The following is a 16,410-nucleotide window of genomic DNA, read 5'->3' as shown; positions in this document are numbered from 1 at the left end:
CCTTTAGGCCTATTCTTCTTATCTTGAGGTAGAAAAGACCCTTTTCCACCGGTAATATTAGAGAATTTCTGCCAAACCGGGTCCAAACATGGTTTCGCCCTTGTAAGGAATCGTCAGAAGCTTGACTTTAGAGGAAACGTCTGCAGACCAGGATTTCAACTAGGGCTGCACGATTAATCGCATATGCAATTTAAAACCGCAATTAATCGCCGCAATTTTAAAACCGTGAGAGTCGCGATTTTTTGCTAAAAAAAAATCCTCAGAAGTGGCTGTAATACATTGATTTGTATATGATTTCTTGCAAATCAGCTCCATCTAGTGATTGCTTTTAGCACACATTTGTAAAATGGCTGTTTTACTTTCACTTTCTGTTTGCTCTCAGTAGCAGCCGATCAACAAATCTATAGAAGTCTAAATGCAGAGCCCATGCAGGAATGAAGAGGAGGGAAAGCCACTTACTTATATTTCCCCCTAAGGACGTCTGCAGTCTGAAACTTAGGGTATGTAATCATTATGGAACCTTCCACACAATCTCCTGCTCTCTGAGAAATGGCTCAAATACATAGCAGATGCAGTAAATCCCACAGCTGCCAAAAAGGCTAAAACTGCAGTCCTCTCTGCTGCTGAGTTAACTTAACTGCATCTACAATGTATTTGATATCAGCAAGGCACAGCATTTGTGAAAGGAGCAGCCCCCCACCCCTACTGCTATTATGCCTGTATTGGATTCTTGGACAGGAGCAGGGCTCATTTTTAGTCAAAATAAAATGTTTAAAAAAAATATATATATAAATAATTGTGTGTGTGTATAATATATATACAGTGGGGAAAAAAAGTATTTAGTCAGCCACCAATTGTGCAAGTTCTCCCACTTAAGAAGATGAGAGAGGCCTGTAATTTTCATCATAGGTATACCTCAACTATGAGAGGCAAAATGTGGAAACAAATCCAGACAATCACATTGTCTGATTTGGAAAGAATTTATTTGCAAATTATGGTGGAAAATAAGTATTTGGTCAATATCAAAAGTTCATCTCAATACTTTGTTATATATCCTTTGTTGGCAATGACAGAGGTCAAACGTTTTCTGTAAGTTTTCACAAGGTTGTCACACACCGTTGCTGGTATGTTGGCCCATTCCTGCTTGCAGATCTCCTCTAGAGCAGTGATGTTTTGGGGCTGTCGCTGGGCAACACAGACTTTCAACTCCCTCCAAAGGTTTTCTATGGGGTTGAGATCTGGAGACTGGTTAGGCCACTCCAGGACCTTGAAATGCTTCTTACGAAGCCACTCCTTCGTTGCCCGGGCGGTGTGTTTGGGATCATTGTCATGCTGAAAGACCCAGCCACATTTCATCTTCAATGCCCTTGCTGATGGAAGGAGGTTTGCACTCAACATCTCACGATACATGGCCCCATTCATTCTTTCATGTACATGGATCAGTCGTCCTGTTCCCTTTGCAGAGAAACAGCCCCAAAGCATGATGTTGCCACCTCCATGCTTCACAGTAGGTATGCTGTTCTCTCTCCTTCAAACACGACAAGTTGTGTTTCTACCAAACAGTTCTACTTTGGTTTCATCTGACCATATGACATTCTCCCAATCCGCTTCTGGATCATCCAAATGCTCTCTAGCATACTTCAGACTGGCCCGGACATGTACTGGCTTAAGCAGGGGGACACATCTGGCACTGCAGGATCTGAGTCCCTGGCAGCATAGTGTGTTACTGATGGTAGTCTCTGTTACGTTGGTCCAGCTCTCTGCAGGTCATTCATTAGGTCCCCCTGTGTGGTTCTGGGATGTTTGCTCACCGTTCTTGTGATCATTTTGACCCCACAGGGTGAGATCTTGCGTGGAGCCCCAGATCGAGGGAGATTATCAGTGGTCTTGTATGTCTTCCATTTTCTAATTATTGCTCCCACAGTTGATTTCTTCACACCAAGCTGCTTGCCAATTGCAGATTCAGTCTTCCCAGCCTGGTGCAGGTCTACAATTTTGTTTCTGGTGTCCTTCGACAGCTCTTTGGTCTTCACCATAGTGGAGTTTGGAGTGTGACTATTTGAGGTTGTGGACAGGTTTCTTTTATACTAATAACAAGTTCAAACAGGTGCCATTAATACAGGTAATGATTTGAGGACAGAGGAGCCTCTTAAAGAAGAAGATAAAATGTATGTGAGAGCCAGAAATCTTGCTTGTTTGTAGGTGACCAAATATTTATTTTCCACCATAATTTGTAAATAAATTCTTTCCAAATCAGACAATGTGTGTCTGGATTTGTTTCCACATTTTGTCTCTCATAGTTAAGGTATACCTATGATGAAAATTACAGGCCTCTCTCATCTTCTTAAGTGGGAGAACTTGCACAATTGGTGGCTGACTAAATACTTTTTTTCCCCACTGTATACCAAGATTCTGTAGTGTTAAATAAACTTTTTAATGCAAAATGAAGGTGTTATAGTCATTTATAAGAAAATCACGATTAAAACGCAATTTGTTTGTTTTTAAAAGATTGCGATTTTTTTTTTGCCCATATCGCCCAGCCCTAATTTCAACCATAATGCCCTGCAGGCTAGGACAGCAAAACTAGAAGTTTTAGCTCCTAGTCTAACAACCTGTGAAATGTCATCTGCAATAAAGGAATTGGCCAACTTAATTTTATCTTGAATTTCATCCAAGGAAGTCTCTACTTGAAGAGAATCAGACAAGGAGTAAAACCAATAAGATGCAGCACTAGTCACGGTGGCAATACACAACAAGAAATATAGCGCTTTCATATTGACTCAAAGGAAAAACACCTTTATGTACGCATTCAAGCAATAATATTAAATGTTATGCGCTATATTGCAGTGTTAATGTTGAAGTATAACTATTGAGCCTAAGTATTATAGAATGGCAACTTTCTCATATTATAAAAACAGCCCAGTGCTTAATAACATTAATTAACATACATTTTAATGTATATGTTAATTAATGTTATTGAGCACTGGGCTGTTTTTATAATTGCTATTGTTAGGAAAACGCAGTAAGTACCTCTTTACAAGTTCCTAACTGCTTTAAAGCCACCACTACCCGACTGCAAGGAATGACGTGGAATACTGCTATACCCCAAAACTTGCTTGTAGATGAAAACATAATTTATGCTTACCTGATAAATTTATTTCTCTTGTAGTGTATCCAGTCCACGGATCATCCATTACTTGTGGGATATTCTCCTTCCCAACAGGAAGTTGCAAGAGGATCACCCACAGCAGAGCTGCTATATAGCTCCTCCCCTCACTGCCATATCCAGTCATTCGACCGAAACAAGCCGAAAAAGGAGAAACCATAGGGTGCAGTGGTGACTGTAGTTTAATTAAAATTTAGACCTGCCTGAAAAGGACAGGGCGGGCCGTGGGCTGGATACACTACAAGAGAAATAAATTTATCAGGTAAGCATAAATTATGTTTTCTCTTGTTAAGTGTATCCAGTCCACGGATCATCCATTACTTGTGGGATACCAATACCAAAGCTAAAGTACACGGATGATGGGAGGGACAAGGCAGGAACTTAAACGGAAGGAACCACTGCCTGTAGAACCTTTCTCCCAAAAACAGCCTCCGAAGAAGCAAAAGTATGAAGGGAAGAACAAGTTGCAGCCTTGCAAATCTGTTCAACAGAGGCCTCATTTTAAAGGCCCAGGTGGAAGCCACAGCTCTAGTAGAATGAGCTGTAATCCTTTCAGGAGGCTGCTGTCCAGCAGTCTCATAGGCTAAACGGATTATACTCCGAAGTCAAAAAGAAAGAGAGGTTGCCGAGGCCTTCTGACCTCTCCTCTGTCCAGAGAAACAACAAACAGGTTAGATGTTTGGCGAAAATCTTTAGTAGCCTGTAAGTAAAACTTCAAGGCACGGACTACGTCTAGATTATGCAAAAGACGTTCCTTCTTGAAGAAGGATTAGGACATAATGATGGAACAACAATCTCTTGATTAATATTCTTGTTAGAAACCACCTTAGGTAAAAACCCAGGTTTTGTACGCAGAACAACTTTATCTGAATGAAAGATCAGATAAGATCAGATAAAGAGAATCACAATGTAAGGCAGATAACTCTGAGACTCTTTGAGCCGAGGAAATAGCCATCAGAAAAAGAACTTTCCATGAAAGAAGTTTGATATCAATAGAATGAAGGGGTTCAAACGGAACCCCTTGAAGAACTTTAAGAACCAAGTTTAAGCTCCATGGAGGAGCAACAGGTTTAAATACAGGCTTAATTCTAACTAAAGCCTGACAAAACTTCTGCCAGACGCTTGTGTAAAAGGACAGAGCAGAAATCTGTCCCTTTAAGAACTAGCTGATAATCCTTTGTCCAAACCCTCTTGGAGGAAGGACAATATCCTAGGAATCCTAACCCTACTCCATGAGTAATTCTTGGATTCACACCAATGAAGATATTTACGCCATATCTTGTGGTAAATTTTCCTGGTGACAGGCTTTCATGCCTGTATTAAGGTATCAATTACTGACTCGGAGAAGCCACGCTTTGATAGGATCAAGCATTCAATCTCCATGCAGTCAGTCTCAGAGAAAGTAGATTTGGATAATTGAAAGGACTTTGTATTAGAAGGTCTTGTCTCAGAGGCAGAGTCCATGGTGGAAAGGATGACATGTCCACTAGGTCTGCATACCAGGTCCTGCGTGGCCACGCAGGCGCTATCAATATCACTGATGCTCTTTACTGTTTGATTTTGGCAATCAGACGAGGGAGCAGAGGAAACGGTGGAAACACATAAGCCAGGTTGAAGAACCAAGGCGCTGCTAGAGCATCTATCAGTGCCGCTTCTGGGTCCCTGGATTTGGATCCGTAACAAGGAAGCTTGGCGTTCTGGCGAGATGCCATGAGATCCAATTCTGGTTTGCCCCGAATGAGAACCAATTGAGCAAACACCTCCGGATGGAGTTCCCATTCCCCCGGATGAAAAGTCTGACGACTTAGAAAATCCGCCTCCCAGTTCTCTACACCTGGGATATGGATCGCTGACAGGTGGCAAGAGTGAGTCTCTGCCCAGCGAATTATCTTGGAGACTTCTGACATCGCTAGGGAACTCCTGGTTCCCCCTTGATGGTTGATGTAAGCCACAGTCGTGATGTTGTCCGACTGAAATCTGATGAACCTCAGTGTTGCTAGCTGAGGCCAAGCCAGAAGAGCATTGAATATTGCTCTTAAATCCAGAATATTTATTGGGAGGAGTTTCTCCTCCTGAGTCCATGAACCCTGAGCCTTCAGGGAGTTCCAGACTGCACCCCAACCTAGAAGGCTGGCATCTGTTGTTACAATTGTCCAATCTGGTCTGCGAAAGGTCATACCCTTGGACAGATGGACCCGAGATAACCACCAGAGAAGAGAATCTCTGGTTTCCTGATCCAGATTTAGTAGAGGGGACAAATCTGTGTAATCCCCATTCCACTGACTGAGCATGCATAATTGCAGCGGTCTGAGATGCAGGCGCGCGAATGGCACTATGTCCATCGCCGCTACCATTAAGCCGATTACTTCCATGCACTGAGCCACCGTGGGGCGCGGAATGGAGTGAAGAACACGGCAAGCATTTAGAAGTTTTGATAACCTGGACTCCGTCAGGTAAATTTTCATTTCTACAGAATCTATTAGAGTCCCTAGGAAGGAAACCTTCGTGAGAGGAGATAGAGAACTCTTTTCTTCGTTCACTTTCCACCCATGCGACCTCAGGAATGCCAGAACTATCTCTGTATGAGATTTGGCAATTTGAAAGCTTGACGCCTGTATCAGTATATCGTCCAGGTAAGGAGCCACCGCTATGCCTCGCAGTCTTAGGACCGCCAGAAGTGAGCCCAGAACCTTTGTAAAAATTCTTGGGGCTGTAGCCAACCCAAATGGAAGAGCCACAAATTGGAAATGCCTGTCTAGAAAGGCAAACCTCAGGAACTGATGATGATTCTTGTGAATCGGAATGTGAAGGTAGGCATCCTTTAAGTCCACTGTGGTCATGTACTGACCCTCTTGGATCATGGGTAAAATGTTTTTTTTTTTGTTTAGGATCTTTAAATCCAAAATTGGTCTGAAGGTTCCCTCTTTTTTGGGAACCACAAACAGATTTGAATAAAACCCCTGTCCTTGTTCCGTCCGCGGAACTGGATGGATCACTCCCATTACAAGGAGATCTTGTACGCAGCTTAGGAATGCCTCTTTATCTGGTTTGCAGATAATCTTGAAAGGTGAAATCTCCCTTGTGGAGGAGAAGCTTTGAAGTCCAGAAGATATCCCTGAGATATGATCTCCAACGCCCAGGGATCCTGAACATCTCTTGCCCACGCTTGGGCGAAGAGAGAGAGTCTGCCCCCTACTAGATCCGTTGTCGGATAGGGGTCCGCTCCTTCATGCTGTCTTAGAGGCAGCAGCAGGCTTTCTGGCCTGCTTGCACTTGTTCCAGGACTGGTTAGGTTTTCAGGCCTGCTTGGATTGAGCAAAAGTTCCCTCTTGTTTTGAAGCAGAGGAAGTTGATGCTGCACCTGCCTTGAAATTTCGAAAGGCACAAAAATTAGACTGTTTGGCCTTTGATTTGGCCCTGTCCTGAGGAAGGGTATGACCCTTACCTCCAGTAATGTCAGCAATAATTTCTTTCAAACCAGGCCCAAATAAGGTCTGCCCCTTGAAAGGAATGTTGAGTAATTTAGACTTTGAAGTCACATCAGCTGACCAGGATTTGAGCCATAGCGCCCTACGCGCCTGGATGGCGAATCCGGAATTCTTAGCCGATAGTTTAGTCAAATGAACAATGGCATCAGAAACAAATGAGTTAGCTAGCTTAAGAGTTCTAAGCTTGTCAACAATTTCAGTCAATGGAGCTGTATGGATGGCCTCTTCCAGGGCCTCAAACCAGAATGCCGCCGCAGCAGTGACAGGCGCAATGCATGCAAGGGGCTGTAAAATAAAACCTTGTTGAATAAACATTTTCTTAAGGTAACCCTCTAATTCTTTATCCATTGGATCTGAAAAAGCACAACTGTCCTCAACCGGGATAGTGGTACGCTTTGCTAAAGTAGAAACTGCTCCCTCCACCTTAGGGACAGTCTGCCATAAGTCCCGTATAGTGGCATCTATTGGAAACATTTTTCTAAACATAGGAGGTGGGGAAAAGGGCACACCGGGCCTATCCCACTCCTTACTAATAATTTCTGTAAGCCTTTTAGGTATTGGAAAAACATCAGTACTCACCGGCACTGCATAGTATTTATCCAACCTACACAATTTCTCTGGCACTGCAATTGTGTCACAGTCATTCAGAGCAGCTAATACCTCCCCAAGCAATACACGGAGGTTCTCAAGCTTAAATTTAAAATTAGAAATCTCTGAATCAGGTCTCCCCGATTTAGAGACGTCACCCAGCTCTCCGTCCTCAGGTTCTGCATATTGTGACGCAGTATCAGACATGGCTCTTACAGCATCTACGCGCTCTGTATCTCGTCTAACCCCAGAGCTATCGCGCTTGCCCCTCAATTCAGGCAATCTGGATAATACCTCTGACAGGGTATTATTCATGATTGCAGCCATGTCCTGCAAAGTAATCGCTATGGGCGTCCCTGATGTACTTGGCGCCATATTAGCGTGCGTCCCTTGAGCGGGAGGCGAAGGGTCCGACACGTGGGGAGAGTTAGTCGGCGTAACTTCCCCCTCGACAGACCCCTCTGGTGACAATTCTTTTATAGATAAAGACTGATCTTTACTGTTTAAGGTGAAATCAATACATTTAGTACACATTCTCCTATGGGGCTCCACCATGGCTTTTAAACATAATGAACAAGTATCCTCTGTTTCAGACATGTTTGTACAGACTAGCAATGAGACTAGCAAGCTTGGAAAACACTTTAAAGCAAGTTAACAAGCAATATAAAAAAACGTTACTGTGCCTTTAAGAGAAACAAATTTTGACAAAATTTGAAATAACAGTGAAAAAAGGCAGTTACACTAACAACATTTTTACAGTGTATGTAACAAGTCAGCAGAGCATTGCACCCACTTGCAAATGGATGATTAACCCCTTAATAACAAAAACAGAATAATAAATGACAAAAACGTTTTTTAAACACATTCACAACTGCCACAGTCTACTGTGATTGTTACCCTCCTCAAACACGACTTTGAAGCCTTTTGAGCCCTTCAGAGATGTCCTGTATCATGCAGAGGGAAGCTGAATGTCTCTGTCAGTATTTTAAACTACACAGAAAAGCACTAAAATAGGCCCTTCCCACTCATATTGCAACAGTGGAAAGCCTGTTAGTAGGCAAAAATCAAGCCAGCCATGTGGAAAAAAAAACTAGGCCCCAATAAGTTTTGTCACCAAACATATATAAAAACGATTAACATGATAGCAAATGTTTTATATTACACTTTTATAAGAGTATGTATCTCTGTTAATAAGCCTAATACCAGTCACTATCACTGCATTTAAGGCTTAACTTACATTAATCCGGTATCAGCAGCATTTTTCTAGCAAATTCCATCCCTAGAAATATGTTAACTGCACATACCTTATTGCAGGAAAACCTGCACGATATTCCCCCTCTGAAGTTACCTCACTCCTCAGAATATGTGAGAACAGCAAAGGATCTTAGTTACTTCTGCTAAGATCATAGAAATCACAGGCAGATTCTTCTTCTAATGCTGCCTGAGATGAAACAGTACACTCCGGTACCATTTAAAAATAACAAACTTTTGATTGAAGTTAAAAAACTAACTATAATACACCACTCTCCTCTTACTACGTCCATCTTTGTTGAGAGTTGCAAGAGAATGACTGGATATGGCAGTGAGGGGAGGAGCTATATAGCAGCTCTGCTGTGGGTGATCCTCTTGCAACTTCCTGTTGGGAAGGAGAATATCCCACAAGTAATGGATGATCCGTGGACTGGATACACTTAACAAGAGAAATCAAAAATTTTCTTCAGACACCTAAGCTTCATCTCCAAAATGCACCAAAGGCAAAGAGAATGACTGGGGGTTGTGGGTAAGGGAGTGATACTTAACAATTTAACTGTGGTGCTCTTTGCCTCCTCCTGCTGGCCAGGAGTGATATTCTCAAAAGTAATTACTCAAGCCAGTGAGTTATGAAAATATAAAAGTAAGGAAAAGTCCTAGGAGAGCAAGTGAGACATTTATTCTGATGCACTACAACATACATTACTCAAGGAAGCATATCATAGACTTGATAATAGACATGGCAGGGTTTCTTTAAGGAAACTCAATTACCTACAACCCGATCTCCAGTTGTGACTCCCATCTTCCTCATGGCAGCAGCATACAGGGCAACGTCTCGTCTCAGCTCATCAAAAGTCACGTTCTCGATATGTTCTCTGCCTTCCCCTATAGAATGGATGGGGGGGGGGGAGAAAAAAAAAAAAAGAATGGAGTTTAAAAAAAAACAACAACAAAAAAAAACACCATATTAAAACTTTGGCATGTGATCAAATGAGGCATAAGCAGAAGGCAAATTAGTTAAAATAAACAGTTTCCTACTGTCCTTAGAATGGCAACCATAAAAAATACCCAGCAGACAGCAGCACATGAAAACACAGGGACATTTGCTGCATTCACTGGGAATCAGCAGGCAGAATTGTTTTTGTAACAGGAACAACCAGCTTTTATACAGTTAACAAGGGTTGCTTTTATACCGTTAACAGGGGTTGCAAATGTATTTTTTGTCAAGTTCTGCCATCACAATTATTGAAATAAATGTGTTTCAATAAATGCATCAACCTGATATGTATTTTCTCTAAGGGATAATAAAAAAAAAAAACGTTCTATTGTGATTGAGACAGTGCATCCAATTTTAAAAATGTTCTAATTTTCTTTTATTATCAAATGTGCTTTGTTCCCATGATATCTTTGTTAAAACTGCTGCTATATACTGCTCCAGACACATCACACTTCTGAGATTACATCCCTGCTTTTCAAAAGAAGATATAAATAGAACAAAAACATTTGAGAATAGAAGTTAGAAAGCCGTTTAAAATGGTATGCTCTATCTGAATCATGAATGAAAAATGTGGGTTTCGTGTCCCTTTAAACATACAGTGACACAAACAGATTCAGTGATTCTCTTAGTTTTGTTGGGGATTTTAGCAGTTTAGTGAACATTATTACTATCACTATTTTAAAAGCAATATATTGTTAACTTAATACACAATATTAAACTAGCAACTCTGCATGGTCTATGGCACAGTATCTACTGTATGGTCTGTGGCACAGTATCTACTACAGCTTATTAGGCACTGCTGCAGAGGAACAAGAGGAAGCTCAAACCTCAATAAGGCATCTGTAATTTTCGTGCTTTTACATACTGTATACTAAAAAAGGTTGATCCTCTATATTGTAAACTCAAACCATTATATTACTAATTTAAAAAAAAAAATTAGCTTGGACAGTAGTAGGTCAAACATTTACCCAAACTGAACTTGCTTGCCTGGTTTAAGGTCCTCTGATGAAAAAAAAAAAAAAAAGCAAATGCCCCCTAGCAGGAGAAGGAAGGTCAACTCTCCAAACAGTTCAGCTTAAAAATCTGCACAAGTTATTTTGATGTGCTGACCTCCCTACATAGGTCAGTGAATGATATATCCAAGAGGCAGGGAGCCAAGCTTCAGAGTATTTTACTTTTTTTTTTGTCCTTTACAGTGCTGGTTAAAAAAGACAAACTCGTCATTCCAAAGTGGGGGGGGGTCAATGATAACTAATACACCAGCATACTTATTGCATATTTGGTACAGTTTTGTTTATGGTAATGCAGGCTTCATAGCAGACACATGGGTTGTAATCTTTGAGCTTTTATTGTTGAAAGTTTTTTGGTTTTGGGTTTTTGATTCTTCACACACTTCACCGGAGGGTGAGAGGCTCCAAGGGCAGTATCTGTGTGCAGACTCCAACCTGGATTCAGCCTTGTTCCTTCAGAGTTTGTACCGGGCTGATTTGTGGTCTACTAAGGTGGAGATCTCTTTTGGTGTCTATGTAGGTGATCTGCTGCTTCCTCTGCATTGTGGGGTGAGTCTGCTTCAATCTGGCTTCATACATCAAGCATTCTGGAAACTTGTAGCAAGAGAGACTCATGCCAAAGGTTTTACATTGCCCTCAAGAGAATGTGCGCTCACTCAACACTCTGCTAGCCACAGGTGTCTGCTGAAGGACTGTTCTGACTATCTCGCTTAGAGCTATTACTATTATTGGTTATTTGTAGAGCGCCAACAGATTCCGCAGAGCGGTTGCTCTTACCTTTCTTTTTGTGACTTTATTCATTTCATAATTGTCTCTTAATATTGTACTCCTATTCCTAAGCAGTTAGATTGCTCTTTAATATTTTAAGAAGTGGTCATATATATCAGGCGTAGAAGGTTGTTAACAAATTTACCTCAGTGTACTTTCTATAGGAAGGGAATAAGACTAAACTACATTTCAACAGATTTATTTTTCTAATTTGTTTTAAAGGGACATTAAAACACAATTTTTTTCTTTCATGATTAAAAAAAGCATGTACTTTTGAACAACTTTCCAATTTAGATCTATTATCTAATTTGCTTCCTTCTTTAGATATCCTTTGTTGAAGAAATAGGAATGCACATGGGTGAGCCAATCACACGAGGCATCTATGTGCAGCCACCAATCAGGATCTACTGAGCCTATTTAGATATGCTTTTCAACAAAGTGTATAAAGAGAATGAAGCAAATTAGATAATAGAAGTAAAGTGGAAAGTTGTTCAAAAGCGCATGCTCTTTCTAAATCTTTAAAGAAAAAAAAAATTGGGTTTAATGTCCCTTTAATGTGATTGGATACATATTTAGTTGCTTGTTATATACACTATTACTCTTGCTGTACATGTAGATACAGTGCGAAGAAACAACAATTCTAATGCATGAATAAATGCTATTATTATGGAGGTTTTATTATGCTTCAATCTACCTCTTACTAATTTTTCAACAGTAATGTGCCCTCTTTAATCTTTGAGTACTGCTTAAGCAAGTGCTACCCATGTGCTGAACCAAAAATGGGCCGGCTCCTAAGCTTTACATTCCTGCTTTTAGAATAAAGATAGCAAGAGAACGAAGAAAATTTGATAATAGTAAATTAAAATCTTGCTTAAAATTGCATGCTCTATCTGAATCATGAATGAAACAATTTGGGTTTAGTATCACTTTAAGACCACAATAACTTACACTATATGCTGGAGCCTAACCTTCTGAATTTCTGTTTTCCCGAATATTTCAATAGCATTCACAAGATTTATGTTTTGTTATTATAAAAAAAGAAAATAGAGACATATTGTTTCTTTCCTCTGGTTAAAGGGACATGAAACCTCAAATTTTTCTTTCACAATTCAGATAGAGAAATGTCTTTCCAATTTACCTTTATTATCAAAAAAATGTTGTTCTCGTGGTTTTCTTTGTTGAAGAGATATCTAGATAGGTAGCGTGAACATGTCTGGGGCACTACATGACAGGACATAGTGCATACTAATGTATAACATGGATACAAAACTGCTGACATATAGTGCCGCAGACATGTGCACAATCCCGAGCTTACCTCCTTGCTTTTCAACAAAGGATAACAGGAACACGAACACATTTTTATAATAGAAGTAAATAGAACATACAGTTTTAAAAAAACATTTAAATCTGGATCATGAAAGAAAATTGTTGGGTTTTATGTCCCTTTAAGAAACCATTTAGGACTGAGGAGAAGAGAAAGATAGGGGTTAAGATAGCACTCATACTTACTAATAGGTGGAACAAAAGATTAAAATATAATATTTTAATGTATACTATTAAAATGGGATAAACATTGCTATATATGTCTCAAAATACCCACAAACAAACTGTACAACTAAGAGTATCGTAAGTCACTCTTCTGTTTCCTGGCCGATAACAGGAAACATCGGCATCAGGTGTCTGGAGTGACTCTACGGTTCTAAATTTAAAACAATAATAACTAGCCTTTCTCAATGTTAAACTGTCAGTCTGAAATTGAATAAGCTGAGGCGAAGCGGTGTGCGGTCTTTTAAACTCACTCCCCATTTCAGAAAACCAATCACATGTGCATATGAGCACCACACCTCCTCCTAAGCCAATAGGAGGTTGTGGATTATTATTCTTATTCTCTGTTGCTTTATGATTGGATTGCTAGGAAGTGAATAAAAGTGGCCTGCTCATTGATTGGGTAACAATCCCTGCAGTGTTATGATCCAATCTATCTATGTGATAGAATGATAACGTCGCTCTGTATAGCTAACACAATGGCAGCTTATTCTTAAAAGTGTCATGCTGCGAATCATAAAGAGCGTGACCATATTCTATATATTTCATTCCTGCAGTATGCAAATTTCTCCTGAAAATACTGACTGTCAGCATGTCACGTACTTCAAATTTCCGTCATTCGCTTACATGGGTCTATTATACTACTTAGGGCTAGATTTATTAAGCCTCTACGGCAGCAAGTTCTCTAAAGAACTTGCTCGCCGTCATTTATCAAGCAGCGGTCACCAGACCGCTGCTTCCTGAGCCTCTTCGCCACCTCTAATCTGGCGAAATTCAATCTCCTCGGTCTAGTCAGACCGAGGAGATTGACAGCTCCTGCCCGCGCGTGATTGGCTGTGCGCGGGCAGGGGGCGGGATTGCATGTGAGCGCAAAATTGCACTCGTGTGCAATGCCGAATACCTGCGGGTATTTTCGCCCCGCCACAGGCGAGCTGAGGCGTATACGCTCCCCTGTACGCCTCACCTTTAATAAATCTAGCCCTAAGAGTGGTCATTGAAAAGTTGAAAAGGTTTGAAAAGGTTGAAACCAGGCATAAGAGGAGGCGACACTGAACAAAGACTTTTGAAAATGGAAACTAAATGGGTATTCAATTTGAACAGTGTCATACCTCATGGTATGAACGAGTTCAACAATTATTGGGTATACATTTAAGCAATTTCTCACTATACAAAGTGGATCTTCATTGTACAATAATAGTGGTCTAAGCACAACATTATTTGATTTTGTGTCTTACTGTTAGGAAGGCTATTCTGGAAGACCTTCTAGATCTATCCTGAAGACCTTCTGGATCTATCCTGTACACTTTTGGAGACATTATGTATAAAGTCTTTCAGGGATATATGTTACAGTAACATCCTGGGAATATAAGAATATACTATTTTCCTGCTTTCTTTATCTTTTCTCATTTGATGGTAACAGTACTTTTGCTAAAGTTAGAAGTTTAACAGTACCATATGTAACTTTGATTATTACTCTTAAATACTGCTATATAATATTAACATAAATTTAGATGTGTTATAATCATACCGTAATAATTAAAACAATGGCATATAGTATTTTAATTGCCACACAAGTATTGAGAATTAATAAGTATTTATAAAGGATTGCAGCTGTTTCATATTTAATGATCTGTAGAAAGAATGTAAGTCAGATCATTCTATGGTTATAAATAGGATAGGAGACTCCTATTATTTTTATACACTTTATACATTTACATATGTTTTTTTCGGATGGAATAACAGATACTACCTGGTCTTTAAACTACACTGCTAGGTATGCCCTATATAACTGTTTAAGCTGGTCATAAGGATTCTATAAGAAGCCCATAAACATATGAAAAGTTACAGTGTATTTATTCTGATACACGTAACACCCAAATATGTTTTTTTATCTCTATTTACATGGAATTCAGATATTTGCCAGTTTCTTCGATACCACACTTTACCATATGTGTAAATATATTGTGTATAATCTTCTTAGTCAATCATAGCATGTTATCTATTGACCACAGGTATGAAGTCAGTATATATTCATAACTTAGCAATATTCCGTATGTACAATCTTTATTTTCAATGACCACTCTTAGTAGTACAGGGAGTGCAGAATTATTAGGCAAGTTGTATTTTTGAGGATTAATTTTATTATTGAACAACAACCATGTTCTCAATGAACCCAAAAAACTCATTAATATCAAAGCTGAATAGTTTTGGAAGTAGTTTTTAGTTTGTTTTTAGTTATAGCTATTTTAGGGGGATATCTGTGTGTGCAGGTGACTATTACTGTGCATAATTATTAGGCAACTTAACAAAAAACAAATATATACCCATTTCAATTATTTATTTTTACCAGTGAAACCAATATAACATCTCAACATTCACAAATATACATTTCTGACATTCAAAAACAAAACAAAAACAAATCAGTGACCAATATAGCCACCTTTCTTTGCAAGGACACTCAAAAGCCTGCCATCCATGGATTCTGTCAGTGTTTTGATCTGTTCACCATCAACATTGCGTGCAGCAGCAACCACAGCCTCCCAGACACTGTTCAGAGAGGTGTACTGTTTTCCCTCCTTGTAAATCTCACATTTGATGATGGACCACAGGTTCTCAATGGGGTTCAGATCAGGTGAACAAGGAGGCCATGTCATTAGATTTTCTTCTTTTATACCCTTTCTTGCCAGCCACGCTGTGGAATACTTGGACGCGTGTGATGGAGCATTGTCCTGCATGAAAATCATGTTTTTCTTGAAGGATGCAGACTTCTTCCTGTACCACTGCTTGAAGAAGGTGTCTTCCAGAAACTGGCAGTAGGACTGGGAGTTGAGCTTGACTCCATCCTCAACCCGAAAAGGCCCCACAAGCTCATCTTTGATGATACCAGCCCAAACCAGTACTCCACCTCCACCTTGCTGGCGTCTGAGTCGGACTGGAGCTCTCTGCCCTTTACCAATCCAGCCACGGGCCCATCCATCTGGCCCATCAAGACTCACTCTCATTTCATCAGTCCATAAAACCTTAGAAAAATCAGTCTTGAGATATTTCTTGGCCCAGTCTTGACGTTTCAGCTTGTGTGTCTTGTTCAGTGGTGGTCGTCTTTCAGCCTTTCTTACCTTGGCCATGTCTCTGAGTATTGCACACCTTGTGCTTTTGGGCACTCCAGTGATGTTGCAGCTCTGAAATATGGCCAAACTGGTGGCAAGTGGCATCTTGGCAGCTGCACGCTTGACTTTTCTCAGTTCATGGGCAGTTATTTTGCGCCTTGGTTTTTCCACAAGCTTCTTGCGACCCTATTGACTATTTTGAATGAAACGCTTGATTGTTCGATGATCCCGCTTCAGAAGCTTTGCAATTTTAAGAGTGCTGCATCCCTCTGCAAGATATCTCACTATTTTTTACTTTTCTGAGCCTGTCAAGTCCTTCTTTTGACCCATTTTGCCAAAGGAAAGGAAGTTGCCTAATAATTATGCACACCTGATATAGGGTGTTGATGTCATTAGACCACACCCCTTCTCATTACAGAGATGCACATCACCTAATATGCTTAATTGGTAGTAGGCTTTCAAGCCTATATAGCTTGGAGTAAGACAACAT

At 40.2% G+C, this 16,410-nt stretch overlaps 1 protein-coding gene across 1 annotated transcript in view; it reads right to left on the bottom strand.

Annotated features, from left to right (window-relative positions):
• The window catches only part of AACS (acetoacetyl-CoA synthetase), a 350,996-nt gene that overhangs the window by 257,520 nt on the left and 77,066 nt on the right, over positions 1–16,410 (bottom strand). The window contains exon 4 of the mRNA XM_053701850.1: positions 9,265–9,378. Within this exon, the coding sequence (XP_053557825.1) occupies positions 9,265–9,378 (114 nt within the window). The remainder of the gene's footprint in view (positions 1–9,264; positions 9,379–16,410) is intronic.

This window comes from Bombina bombina, chromosome 2, assembly GCF_027579735.1.
Source record: "Bombina bombina isolate aBomBom1 chromosome 2, aBomBom1.pri, whole genome shotgun sequence".
NCBI classification, from domain to species: Eukaryota; Metazoa; Chordata; class Amphibia; order Anura; family Bombinatoridae; genus Bombina; species Bombina bombina.
Note: the sequence above shows the minus strand (reverse complement) of the source record. Positions and strands in the feature narration are given on the sequence as shown.